Here is a 15,581-nt window from a genome sequence, read left to right on the forward strand (position 1 = left end):
CAGGGTCAGTGGGTGATGCCACTTAAGAGAGTGTAAGAAGAGGTTGGGATTAAGAAAAGCAGAAGGCTTTACCTAGAGGTGGCATAGAGTTAGAGGACCATTCTGCCATGCATAGGCATTTTTCTCTGCAAAAAAATTTTTTAAATTTTTTTTTTTTTTTTTTACCATTTGGCTACTTCTAGAGATGTAAATGAGAATTTTTAACATTCTAGATATATTCCTATAATAAATAATTAATAAAGAGGAACCATATTTTATATCCCATAAATTACTTTAAGAAAGATATTCAATATTAGATTTTTAATATTAATTGTGCCTTTAGTGTATACATTTTAAGCTGTTGGGTGAAATGTACTTACACTCAGTTTTCCGTTGCGATTGTCTTCTTCTCTCATTGCCAGGGCCATCAGAAAGTTATCTTGTAAGTCTTTACCAGCACTTGTTAGAGTCCTGTAAAAAGCAGATCTTCAGTTATAATGTATTAGATTACAAATACATTTCAAACACTCAGGGGCCAATAATAATGATTTTTTATTCCAGTGACAATTTCCTTGCAACATGAAAACCATATAAACACAATCATTATTATCTACTAGAGTCCTCAATTTAATTTCATATAGTAATAGAGTGTTTATAAATAGTTGGAATCAAGTCTTTAAATAATATATCCATATCAAGACTCATGCCATATATAATTTCATTTACATGCCCATTTTGTTCTTTTTTAACATACCAAGAAAAGTCACCATGTTAGTACCACTCCTTCCCACAAAATTTTTTAACTGCCTATAATTTAAGTATAGTTTATTAATTTAAGGAAATTAAAATACTAGACACCTATGCTAATACAGTTACTGGAGTAGAGCATTAATTTTAGCCCTATGAGTAGAGATAATCAAGGCAAAAAAGGAAACTAGGTTGACTTATCTTTGTCAGATGAAAGAAAGCATCAAGAATTCAAGAGAGAAATAACGTTCTCTGGAAATATATTTTAAAAGAAATATATCACAAAGATCTCAATCAAGCACAACTGAACCACATAATAGTAAGTTTGAGTGATTTGTAAAAGAATAACCCTTTCTTTATACAGCAATTTCCTACATATTCCACAGACTTTTTCATCATGTGTCTGCTATGTACCAGGAACCGTATCTGGGCACAAGGATGCACAAGGCATAGTTCCTGCTCTCAAGTTGTGTATCGTCTCATAGAGGTAAACAGATATTTAAACATAATGTCATACCATGTGATAACTGGAATAATAGAGATATAGACAGAGTAACAAAGGGGTTAATAAGAGAAGGTATCGTATTCAAGGCAAAGTCACTTAATCTGAAATGTAAAAGCAATTATTCTTGAATTTAATGTTAAAACTTGAGATAGTATTAGATAGTTTGAGGGGTGGAAGGAGAGAGTTATCAGTAACTACAAAGGAAAGAAGGAATACAGATTTAAAGTTGCAAGGCAATCGGGTAACAGCAAAGCAGTCAGAGAGTAAACACAGGAAGTGAGGGGGAAACCAGATATTATTATTAGAAGTTGGGATTTTAATCAACATACTGTTATAAATATTTGCTAAGTTCAGATAGCAGAGTCTGGTTTTAGAATTCATTTTTACAATCCCTTTCAGGGCAGACTTGTATGCTACTTAAAGAGCTTGAACCTTGTCATACTACCAGAATGCATTAAACCAAAAGGGTCTAATGCAAGCAAATCAAATACAGTAGTCAAATCTGTGTTCCGGAAAGAGTGTTCAGAGCTATGAGAAAGGCAGCCTGAAGGAGAGCAACACTGCAGGGATTAATTAAGAGACTATCACAAACCTTTAGAAAGAGATGATGAATATCTGATTTAAAGAAGTGATGGTAAGGATAGAAAGGAAAGGATAGTTTAGGAAATATTTAAGAGATAAAATGGACCTACTGATTGCTTTTTGTGAAGAGTTAAGGAGAGATTACTACTAGGTTAAATCATTGCAACCTTTGTTTATGTTCCTGATCTAGAAATGCAGCTCTTTAAATTCATCATAATTTGTGTGCTTTTGCTTTCTAGCTTTATGTTCCTCAGCTTGTTTTATATACATACGTATATATATATATATATATATAAAATATGTTTTATATGTATATTTATATAATATAATATCTGTATTATATTATATATAATATATTATACACATTATATATAACATATATATCACTTAATAATCGAAAAACCTTAATAAACCTGTAAAATAATTACTAATTAGTACCAAAGAAGAGGTCAGATATTTGAGAATTTCTTTAATCCATTGTTCTGTCCACAGGTGAGTGTTCCATGTTAAAATATGTATTATGTACTGCTTTAATATTAAATTTAATATTAAATGTCTAAAACAGAAAATAATTTTGTCATTTGCTTGTTTAGAAAAAAACTATCTGTTTTCTACTGCTCACAGCATAAGCTTCTAATCATTTGTTCAGTTTCCACCTAATTTCCTGCTTATGGTCTGTTTTAAAACCACATTCTGTTGGAAATTCTCTGTGAAATTTGAATAGAGAATTCATTTTACAAGTACATCAATCAACAGTGGTCAGGTTATACTACAGTAACCAATGGTCCAAATCTCAGTGGTTTGCAGTTGCAAGAGATTACCTTTCAATAAAAATATGCATCAATAGCAGGTTTACTGTGGCTCTTCATCTTGAGGGACTGAGACACTGATGAAACATCCTCTATCGGAACCATCTTCAGTTATTGTGCAGAGAGGGAAAAGAGAACATAGCCACACAATGTCTCTTAAAACTTCTGCTTAAAAGTAACACATATCACTTCTAGTCATATTTCGTTGGCCAAAGTGCTTTGGCCAACACTGAACTCAATGGGGTGAGAAAATACAATCCTGTCCAGGTATTTGTAGCAAATATTTGTGAATAGTAGCTCAGACACTCATGGCTTCCTATACCATAAAAAACAAAGGTTGAGACTAGATTGCTCAGTATATAAGAGCAGTAAATAATACAATTTTTGAACAAATTATGATAGTACAGAAAATTTGTTAACTTGGTTCATTGTAATGTAACCAAGTAAAGGCTCTTTTGAGAATTAAAATTACTAATCCCAGCTCCAAAACCAAACTTCCCCTAAATACCCACAGAGCATCCTATAAATTACAGTTGAAGGAAGAAACTATTAATAGAATTAGTGTTCTGTGATAGTTGTAGACGTCTATTGCTTTTGCCTCCTAATATCCTTTCTCCCTTTTTATTGGCAGCACGGCCCTAACTTTTACTTGGGCAACTGTCTTTTCCACACTCTTTGCCTTAGTAGAATCAAAGTACCCACTTACAACACTTACCTACCAAACCTCGGCTAGTGAATACACCTCAAGCTTTGCCAATGTCATTTCACCTCATGGGTAAATCTTTAACAGAGACAAAAGAATGAAGGGCAACTGGAGTTACAGTGGTACCCTTACTTCCTACTACATAGTTTATTCAATTTTATCTTTGAATCTACGATAATCAGTGCTCTTCCAATAAATTCCCTTTTTGATTTCATTCATTAGACTTGGTTTCTATTGCTTACAATAAAAACCTATAATTGATACAATGGCTATACAGTTAGGATACACCAGAATTCCTATGAGTTTCCACAAACTATATCTACTTCCTTCTCCTGCTACCTTCCCCACCATACCTTGTTTTGTTGTAAATTTTTAGAACTTCACAGATAAAGTTCAATTTGATCATCAACCCTCATTACATAACACAAAAGGTAACAATCATTAGAAGCTTTGCCTGTAGCCTTTAAGGCTTTTTAAAATTATATATAGATACATATTGGTGTCCTAATAAAAACATATATAGTATTATGTGGTCAATTGTTCATTTCATTACATATTTTGCAACTTACTGTTTTATTGCTGTTGTTACAACTATTGCTGGAAGCTGATGTTTATGAAAGTTCCAAGAAAATAAAAATTATCCCTGATATATCAGATATGAAATGCCAGAAGAATAGATTTTTAGGCATCATTCACTAATAAGGATGGAACTCCTAATATTTTGCTAAGCCTGATTCTCTTGCTAATGGCCGAGGTTTTCAGCAGATGTCTAGGGTGGACAGGAAAATAAAGTAATAGGTAATAGAATTCTTGCTGTCCCTGGACACTTGCCAGGGCAGACACTCTTCCCCCTTGTTCCATAAAAATGAAAGCCTCAATTTTCACTTGGGCATATAGCAGCTTGGAATAGAGACCACATTTCTTAGCCTCTTTGCAGCTAGTTATGTTCGTGTCACTAACTTTTGCACATTAAGAGCCAAGTGAAAATGATTTGCGACTTCTAGGGAGTGTACTTAAAGTAGAGACGGGTACTTTTTTTCTGGTAGCTAGAATGCAATATAATAACTGACACTCCAACTGCCATCTTGGACATAAATTGGAGGCCACTATTACGGAGAAACAAAGAGAGGAGCAGGGTCCATGATACTTTAGAATACCAACACAGCCTTGAGTGACACCAGCTGGACTTCTTGAATATGAGACTGAAAAGAATTTCTATTTGATTTCAGCTACTGTCATTTTGGTGTTTTCTTTTCTTTTTCTTTTTTTTAACCAACCTAATTCAAAAAGAAACTTGATCATTTGAAATTTGTTCACTTTTCTGAAAAAGATGCACTTGTGGGATTTGCTTGGTTATCAAATTGGAATTTAACCTTAGGTGAAATATTCTAAGAATTTCCCAGGAGACCATATTATTTACCTAATTAAAATGAATTTTCTAAAACAGTCTTAGGTTAAGTCTAACAATTAATAGCGCCAGGTAATGAAAATTAAACTAAAATATAAAATGGAATATCAGTCTTTAATTCCCACTCATTTACCAACTGATTAGTCCAAACAACCACATTTTTCTGAATCTGGATTTCATGATGGGCTAAATAATATCTAGGCCCAATAGCAGATGTAAAGCTTGTGGTCTAAAGCAATCCTGCTGCATTATTTATCACCAAACATCATTAAAATATAGTTAGTCCAAGAAAAAGACTATTATCCTGACAAGATCCTAAGTTCATACTGTTCTTCTTTCATTACTATGCAAGTCTCACATACATAGATTTACATCATTTCTTATAAACTCAGTGAGGAAGATAGAAGTACTATATAAATTTGGAACAGAGAGGGTAAAGATTTTTGGCTCCAAAGCTATGTGAAACAGAGAAAAAATGTTACATAGTAATCACTCTTTATCGTGCTACAGCTGAGAACCCGAAGCTTCTCAGCAAAAGGAAATATTGGAAAAGAATGAAAGTTAATGCAGTGTGAGGTAAGGAATTCTTAAATCTTTAACATGCATTACTCTTATTTAACTAGGTTTATTTAACAGTAAGTGACCTGAGAAAGCTTGCTTAAGTAAATATTACAAAAGCAGTTACTTCCTCAAGAAGTGAAGTAGTCTGTTTCAAAATCTTAGTGTTCTAAGTTCTACAAAGGCAAATACTCCATCTTTATTGTTTATACTCCACTGCACTTTCAAAATGTGGTAAAAGTTATATGAATGAGTTAAATTTTACCAACCATGTTTAATCAATAGCTAAAGCTATTTATATAATGCTACATGAAAGATTATAAACATATTATTAATCTTCAAAAATTAGGTTACTGGTTTTATGATTTAAGTGTGTTGTTTGTATGTCATTATCACACACACTGACATTATTAGCTTAACACTCAAAAAGAATGAATAACAAAAAAAAACTTATTTCAAGAATTACTTTTTAAGAGTTTATTTGTTAAATAAATTATTTCACTAAATATTTGTGGTATCTATTTTTTTGGATTTTTAATGTATAATCTTTTTAATGTTTGTTGAAAGTGTCTAACAAACAAAGTTTGATTAATCATTAAAATGTTTTCTAGGCCAGGCATGGTGGCTCATACCTGTAATCCCAGCACTTTGGGAGGCCGAGGTGTGCATATCACAAGGTCAAGAGATCAAGGCCATCCAGGCCAACATGGTAAAACCCTATCTCTACTAAAAATACAAAGATTAGCTGAGTATAGTAATGTGTGCCTGTAGTCCCAGCTACTCAGGAGGCTGAGGCAGAAGAATTGCTTGAACCCTGGAGGCAGAGGTTGCAATGAGCCAAGATTGCACCACTGAATTCCAGCCTGGCAATAGAGCAAGACTCAATCTCAAAAAAAAATAAAATAAAAGATGTTTTCTAGTAACCAGTTTCTTAATAATTCCTAACTCAAATCTGGGATTAAATCCATTCTAACAGTAATACTTTTTAGCTATTGGGCACTGTCTTTGTACTAGTCTCTATACTAGGCATATTGCAAACAATTTTAATTATTTCCAAATAAACTCTAATGAGAAGTACATCTGTAACTTGATTATAATCAGCTGGTATTTGGTTTTTATTCTAGATTCACTAATTTTCAGGCTTTATTTCACTATAATAAAGACACACAACATATCAAAGTAGCATATCATAAACACTACATCACAATATTTTCAAATTGTGAAAACAATGAGAATTCACTGAGAGAAGTAACATAAATTAGTAGGGGTGTAGGAGAGTAGGAGTGAGATATGCAGCCTTTATCTGGGGGTGCCCTGGGAGTAATCAGAGTCTGCTGGTCTTGTAGTCTCTCAGGAAAGTTAATTAGCTATTATCATCATTCCAGTCTAGACTGAAGTTCTCATCAACTGCTCTTTTCAAAGGTAGAATTAATTTTTAAGCCAGAGAACTCCAATCTAGCCCATATTTCACATTTAGAGAATTTACATTCAACTCCTTCACACTTGTTTCAGTATATAATGCAACTTCTCTGTGCCTTAGTTCCTTAAAATGCGTTGTATACTTAGTTTGGAAAAAAATCAATGAAGAGTAAAGTGAAAAATAGTAGTTGAGTAAAATTGTATTATAAAATCGATAATGTTACCTTCTTAAAAAACAAATGAACATATCTATGAAAACATAGTTTTCAGAAATTATTCTATATCCCATGGATAAATTTACTGACAGAACTTTTGTATATATTTATATTTGTATGATCCCAAATAATTTAAATTCTATTTTTAGAGGCCAAAATAGAAAATTATTTGTACCTTGATGAGAAAATTTTATTCACCATAATATATTTACTTTAAGAGGACTCATTTGAGAATTAATATGAAAGATATGTTTTTACTGTGTTTTGATATGGGGCACCTATTGCTCTATCAGACAGATAGTATTTTTGTACGTTTCCCAGAAAACATGTTATCTTTCTGTTTCATCTTTTATATAAATTAGGAGAAAAAAATTCTACCTTTGCACAGATACAATTATTTATCATTCTTGAATGACCAGTGGGTCAATAAAGAAACTAAGAAAGGTAATTGAAAGTATCTTGAAACAAGCGACAGTGGAAACACAACTTACTATGGGATACAGCAAACGCAGTACTAAAAAGGTTTATAGCTATAAGCACCTAAAACAAAAGAACAAGAAAACTTCAAATAAACAACCTGACGATGCATCTTTAAAAACTATGAAAGCAAGAGCTAAAAAATCAGTATAAGAAATAATAAACATCAGAAATAAATAAAATTGAAATAAAGGACACAATACAAATGTTCAACAAAAGGAAAACTTGGTTTTTTTGAAAAGATAAACAAAATAGGCACACCTCTAGCCAGACTAAGAAAAAAAAAAGAGACAAGATCCAACTAAATAAAATCAAAGTGAAAAAGAAGATATTAGCTGGGCATGGTGGCCCTGACTGTAGTTCCAGCTACCTGGGAGGATTAGGAGGGAAGATCACATGAGCCTGGGAGATTGAGGCTGCAGTGAGGTTGATTGTGCCACTGCCTCCCAGCCTGGGAAACAGAGTGAGATCTCTTCTCAAAAAAAAAAATTTAATAAAAGTGAAAAAAGAGACATTACAACTGATACTGCAGAAATTCAAAGTATTATTAGAGGCTACTATGAGCAACTCTATGCCAATAATTTGGAAAACCCACAAGAAATGAATAAATGTATAGATGTATATAACCTACCAAAATTGAACCATGAAGAAAACCAAAATGTAAACAGACCAATAATAAGTAACAAAATTAAAGCTGAAATTATATACACAAAGGATTATAAACATTCTATTATAAAAACACGTGCACACGTTATGTTTACTGAGGCATTGTTCACAATAGCAAAGACTTGGAACCAACCTAAATGCCCATCAATGATAGACTGGATAAAGAAAATGTACTACATATACACCATGGAATATTATGCAGCCATAACAAAGGATGAGTTCAGGTCCCTTGCAGGCACATGGATGAAGCTGGAAACCATCATTCTCAGCAAACTGACATAAGAACAGAAAACCAAACACCACATGTTCTCACTCAAAAGTGGGTGTTGAACAATGAGAACACATGGACACAGGGAGGGTAACATCACACACCAGGGCCTATTGGGGGATGGGGACTAGGGCAGGGATAGCAGGGGCTGGGATATCAGGGAGGGATAACATTAGGAGAAATACATAATGTAGATGACGGGGGTGAGGGGGATGGATGCAGCAAACCACCATGATACATATATAACTATGTAACAAGCCTGAACATTCTGCACATGTACCCCAGAACTTAAAGTATAACAAAAAATATATATTGGTAGAAAAGAAAATAAAAATAAATTAAAAAAATAGACTAGAAATTGGCTTGCTCTCCTAGCTTCTGCCATTGACCTTAAAAGAAACATATGGACTAGCCAATTCGTCACTGCCTCTCCAAGAGAGACACTTAAAGCCCATGTAAGCTGCCTTCAGTGTGCCCAGCCTATGTTTTTTAATCCTCAACATACAGACACACAAGTGAGACCAGCTGAACATAGTCTAGATTAGCAAAACCACACTGATATAAAAATAAATATTACTTTATACTACTGAGTTGTGGGGATAGTTTCTTAAGCAGCATTTCTCTGGCAATAACTCACTTACATACCACATTTTTGTTATCATACTTGGAGAATTGCTGTGGGCACATTTATCCATTCATGCCATGGTATTTCTTGAAAAGTTACCATGTGCTAGTGCTAGAACTGTACTACCTATGGAATTAGAGGAGTAAACAAATGGGCACAACCCTGAGTCTAGGCATGTATTTAGGATCACTGGCTTCAGTTGGAAACAGATTCTTTAAATGGTTTCTGTAGGAAAATATTGCTGAGGATTTCAAACAGCAGTTTTAAAACGAGAAAACAAATACAAAATTATAAGATATTTGTTTCTTCCTTCTTCTTGCACAGAATGTAACATAACAATAACAGCAAATTGCTCTCAGTTAGGCCCTTTGTATGCCCCAAAAACAGTAAACATTTTTTGCCTCTCAAGTGAACTTGAGAATAGTTGTTCTCATGAACAAAAACAAATAATTTTAGCAAATATCTAAAGGAAGGCGAATTGATTTTTTTAATGAAATCAAAACTAGAGTTTTTTCTTAATGTTTAATAACTTATTCTTATGCATTCTTAATATATTTATATATTTAATAAGTTAATTAAATATATTTAATATAATATTTTAATATTTTCCATAAACTTTTTTCCCTTTAAATAATAGTTTGGTCTCAGTGTTAACTTTACCTCAGATTGAGTTAGTAGGCACACCCTCCAGCTACAACTTACAGATATAATAAAATTCCAGATACTAGAGAAATGATATTAAAATTATGTTTAAGTCAAGCTGAAAAGGAAAGTAAATCCTTTAGATGCAGGAATAAAGGGGGAACTCAAAGGCAGGGTAGCAGTTTCATTCAAAATTCCAGATGCATTTTAAAGCCAGGTATGATTTTAAGAATTGTGGGACTGCAGTTTTAATGACAATGCAAAGACAAGAAATGTTATCTTAGGAGAGGAGATGAGATAATGACCATTTAATAAAGCCAATATTCTTAAAAGCTCACCTAGTTATTGAAAAGAAATTTATAAAAACTCTACCTATTGGTTTGTAGATGTAGTTAAGACTGCTGTATGTCCCTGTCTCTGGTAAATTCTTGATATTTTTAAAAAAGGAATCTTTTTCTCCACAACCTCACCAGCATCTGTTATTTTTTGACTTTCTTAAAATAGCCATTCTGACTCATGTTAGATGATATCTCACTGTGGTTTTGGTTTGCATTTCTCTAATCAGTTATGCTGAGGTTTTTTTTTTTTTTCATGTATGTCTTTGAGCAGTGTCTGTTCATGTCCTTCGCCCACTTTTTTTGTGCAGTTGTTTGGCTTTTTTTCCTTTTCAATTTGTTTGAGCTCTTTGTAGATGCTGGATATTGGACCTTTGTCAGATGCATAGTTTGTAAAAGTTTTCTCCCATTCTGTACATTGTCTGTTTACTCTGTTGATAGTTTCTGTTGCTGTGCAGAAGCTCTTTAGTTTAATTACCATTGAAGTTATGATAAGAAAAACAAAAACAGAAAACTATATTTGAAGAAAAAGAAACCCTCAAAAACTGTGAATAAAAGGAACATACCCCCAAAATAATAAAAGCCAAATATGACAGACCCAAAGCTAGTATCATACTTAATGGGGGAAAATTGAAAGCCTTTTCTCTAAGATTTGCAATAAGACAAGGATGCCCACTTTCACCACTGTACTCAACATAGTACTGGAAGTCCTAGCTAAAGCAATCAGAAAAGAAAAAGAAAGAAAGGTCATCCAATTAGAAAGGTGCAAAGAAGAAGTCAAATTATCCTTGTTCGCACATAAGATGGCCTTATATTTGTAAAGACATAAAGACTCCAAAAAAAAAAAAAAACTATTAGAAGTGATAAACAAATTCAGTAAAGTTTCAGGATACAAAATTAACATAGAAAAAATCAGTAGAATTTTCATATACCAAAAGTGAACAATCTGAAAAAGAAATCAAAAATTAATCCCATTTGTAAATAGCTACAAATAAAATTAAAGACTTAGAAATTATCCAAATAAGTGAAAGATCTCTACAATAAAAATGTAAAATGTTGATAAAAGAGATAGAATGAGACACCAAAAAATGGGACAATATGTCATGCTCATGGATTGGAAGAATCAATATTGTTAAAATGTCCACATTACCCAAAGAAATCTATGGGTTCAATGCAATCTCTATAAAAAATACCAATGACATTCTTCACAGAAACAGAAAAAACAATCCTAAAACTTGTATGGAACCACAAAAGACCCAGAATAGTCAAAGCTATCGTAAGCAAAAAGAACATAACTAGATGAATCACATTACCTGACTTCAAACCATATTATGAAGCTGTAGTAACTGAAACAGCATGGTACTGGCATACAAACAAATACATAAATCAAAGGAACAGAATGGAGAACTGAGAAACAAATCCATACACCAAAAGTGCACATATTTTTTATAAAGGTGCAAATAATATATATTAGGGAAATGAGTTTTCAATAAATGGTGCCAGAAAAACTTGATATCCATATGCAGAAGAATGAAACTAGACCCCTATCTCTCAACATATACAAAAATCAAATCCAAATGAATTAAAGACTTAAATCTAAGACCTCAAACTGTGAAACTACTACCAGAAAACACTGGTGCATATCTCTGGGACACTGATCTGGGCAAAGATTTCTTGAACAACACCCCACAAGCACAGGCAACCAAAGCAAAAATGGAAAAAAAGGGATCAAACCAAGTCAAAAAGTTTCTACACAGCAAAGGAAACAATCAAAAAAGTAAAAAGACAACCCACAGAATGGGAGAAAACTACCCTTTTGACAAGGGTATTAATAATCAAAATATATCAAGAGTTTAAACTACTCTATAGGCTAAAATCTAATAATCCAATCAAAAAATGGGCCAAAGATATGAATAGACATGTCTCAAAAGAAGACACACAAATGACAAATAGACATATAAAAAGGTACTCGACATCATTAATCATCATAAAAATGCAAATCAGAACTACAATGAGATATCAGATCTCATTCCAGCTTTTATCCAAGAGATAGGTAATAACATATACTGGTGACAATGCGGAGAAAAGAGAACCCTGATACACAGTTGATAGCATTGTAAATAAGTATAACCACTATGGAGAACAGTTTGCAGGTTCTTCTCAGAAACTGAAAATAGAGGTATCATGTAATCCAGCAATCCCACTTCTATGTCTATACCCAAAACAAAGTTTATCGGTATATCATGTCTGAACACCCCATGTTTATTGCAGCACTTTTCACAATCACCAAGATTTGTAAGCAACTTAAGTGTCCTTCAACATATTAATAAAGTAGTACATATATACATATGAGAGAGAGAGAGAGAGAGAGAGAGAGAGAGAGAGAATAAAAAGACTGAGATTGGACCAGGCACAGTGGCTCATACCTGTGATCCCAGCACTCTGGGAGTCTGAGGTGGGTGGATCATGAAGTCAGGAGTTCGAGACCAGCCTGACCAACATGGTGAAACCGCCATCTCTACTAAAGATACAAAAAATTGGCTGGGCATGGTGCTGCATTCCTGTAATCACAGCTACTCAGGAGGCTGAGGCAGGAGAATTGCTTGAACCTGGGAGACGGAGGTTGCACTGAGCCAAGATTGTGCCATTGCACTCCAGCTTGGGCGACAAGGCAAGACTCTGTCTCAAAAAAAAAAAAAAAAAAAAAAAGACTGACATCCAGTGCAACAACACAGACAGAACTGCAGGTCATTTTATTAAGTGAAATAAGCCAGGCACAGAAAGACAAACTTTGCATGTTCTCTCTTATTTGTGGAAGCTAGAAACTAAAACAATTGAATTAATGATAGTAGAATGATGGTTACCAGAGTATGGGAAGAATAGTTGGGCTGGGGAAATGGGAATGGTTAACACGTTCAAAAAAACAGAATGAATAAGATGTAGTCTTTGATAGCACAACAGAGTGACTATACTCAACAGTACTTTATCGTGCATTTAAAAGAACCAACATATAATTGGAATGTTCATTATACAAAGAAAGGATAAATGCGCGAGGTGATGAATAATGATGATGCCCCATTTACTCTGCATGTATCAAAATATCTCATGTCCTCCCATAAATATATATATATATATATCTACCCTATGTACAAACAAAAATTACAAAGAAAAAATAAAAATATTTCATATGTATCTGTAATGCTATTGAATCTTTACATTCCTTCTCTCAACGTATCATTGCGTATTTGCTCTGTATTCATCAGTTTGGGCTTCCATAGCAAAATGCCATACACTGAGTGGTGTAAACAACGAAAATTTATTTTTATCACAGTTCTGGAGGCTGGAAATGAGGGATCAGGGTGCCAGCATGGTTGTGTTCTGGTACAGGCTCTCTCTCTGGCTTTAAGATTGCTACCCTACTGTATTAACATGGCAGAGAAAGCAAGAACAAACGTTGGTGTTTCTTCTAATAAGAACACTAATTCCATCATTAGGGCCCCACCCTCATGACATCCTCTAAACCTAGTTACCTCCCAAAGTCTCAGTCTCCAAATACCATGATATTTGGGGTTAAGATTTCAACATAAGAATTTTGAGGAGGGACACAGTTTAGTCCATAACACGCTGTTTCTCATTTTGAAACAAGATGTAATAATTTTCTACATTATATTTTAAAAATATTCTTTCTTGCTTATCATTTCTTTTGTACAACTTGAGACTACTGCAAGTTTTCTTTCACCATGTAAGCTAAATTAGAGTATGTTCACCTCCTGAAATATGCAGAGCCGAGTTACCAAAGTATTTCTCTCCAGCTCTCTTTAGCAAAGTGGAAAAAATTTCAAGCCATATAACCACAAAAAGGCCCAAATGAAAGGGACCATGGAGACTTGTCTCAAAGAGCATGGAAAAAATTTCCTTATCTTGAATATGAATTTGTATTAAAATAATATACTCATAAAATATTTTGAAATAAGAACTATGACTACAACACTTAGATAGAAGTCCCTGATCACTCCACCCTGCTCACAACTCCATCTTCCCAACTCCTCCAACATGGCTAACTACTTTCTCTCTTTTATGATATTTACTCCTACACTTTATCTCAGACTACAAATTCTAGAATCATCACCTCTTTGTATCATGTAAGTGTGTACCCCTAAACAATGTGGTGTAATTTTGCTTGTTGTTCAGCTTTATATAAATGAAATCACAAAGTATGTATTTGTAATACATTGTTTCTTGAGCATATTCCACATGTTTCTTCAGTATGTTCAACGGAAGTTGATGCATGTAGCTATACCTCATTTTCCTTGTATACTCTTCTATGACTATACAACCATTTATTTATCCTTTCTCTTATTATAGACCTCAGAAATGTTTCTCTTTTGGGTCTATTATAAACATGCTGCTGGAATTTCCTGTACATGTGTACATTTCTGAGTATACATTTCTCAAATATCTATGGCTAGCAAAAGAAGAGCTGTGTTATAGGACATTTGTAATTTCAAATTTACAAAATAAAGCCACTTGTTTTCAAAATTTATGATCCAATTTACACTTTACTATGAGAGTGTGAAAATTCCTTTTGCTTTACATCATTCCCAACATGCAGCATTTTAGAACCTTTTAATATGAAGCAACCCAGTGTGAGGTTAGCAATCTCAGAGTGCTTTTAATTTGCATTTTCCTAATTATTTTTAGTGATGTTTTGTCATATTAATTTCCTCTCATGCAAAATGCTCATTCCAGTTTTTTGTCCACTTTACTATTGAGTTATTTATATTTCACTGTTTTGTAAAAGTGTTTCATATATTCTAGATTTTAGATTTATATTTATTATATGCACTGCAAATACATTACTCCACACATAGCTGGTATTTTTGCTCTCTATTGGAGTTTGTATAATTAGATCTAATTTGAATCCATAACAATATATCAAAATTCTTCATTGTTATAGACTTTTTTCACTTTAAATAAATCTTTCTCCACCCTGAAGTAATCACTATATTGCGTTATGCAATGTTTAAAACTTTAATGAAAAGAACCTGCAATGCCTATTTTACCAGATGTCAAATATTTACACATACATAGATCTGTTTCTAGCTTCTCTATTTTATTCCAGTTTTTATGTATCTGCCTTCATACCAATATCATACAATCAATGACTGAACATTTATGATAAATCTTGATGTCCAAAAAAGAAATATTATCCTTTCTTTTCAAAATGTCTTTGATCTTTTTTATATCACTATCAAATTTTTAAAATATATTTGTCAACTTCCACTTTTAAAAAGCTCTTGGACTTTTTTTTTGAATTTCCAATTTGTAAAGAGTAAACATCTTTATGATACTGTAGCCTCCAATCACGAAGCCAAAAATAGTGTGTATCTCACTACTTATTTATGATTTTTAAAGTTCTTTCAATAAAGTTTTATTGTGTTTGTTTGTTCTTAATAAGTCTTGTACATCTTTTGTTAGACTAATGTCTAACAACAGGATATTAATGTTAATGTGGAAAGCTTTTTATTTCATTTTCTGCTTGTTGATTTTATGTAAAATAAAATGTAATTTGTATTTTACTTTGCATCATGCAATTTTGCTAAACTCTTTTGTTATTATTCCCTACTAGTTTTATCAGTTCTC

The 15,581-nt window shown here is 33.1% G+C and overlaps 1 protein-coding gene across 1 annotated transcript in view; it reads right to left on the bottom strand.

The window, feature by feature from the left end:
* Window positions 1–15,581, bottom strand: part of CFAP299 (cilia and flagella associated protein 299) — a 615,251-nt gene that overhangs the window by 364,487 nt on the left and 235,183 nt on the right. Inside the window, exon 3 of the mRNA XM_032239813.1 lies at window positions 360–450. Coding sequence (XP_032095704.1) covers window positions 360–450 — 91 coding nt within the window. The remainder of the gene's footprint in view (window positions 1–359; window positions 451–15,581) is intronic.

Source organism: Sapajus apella, unplaced genomic scaffold, assembly GCF_009761245.1.
Source record: "Sapajus apella isolate SASKATOON/1434 unplaced genomic scaffold, GSC_monkey_1.0 scaffold45, whole genome shotgun sequence".
Taxonomy (NCBI): domain Eukaryota; kingdom Metazoa; phylum Chordata; class Mammalia; order Primates; family Cebidae; genus Sapajus; species Sapajus apella.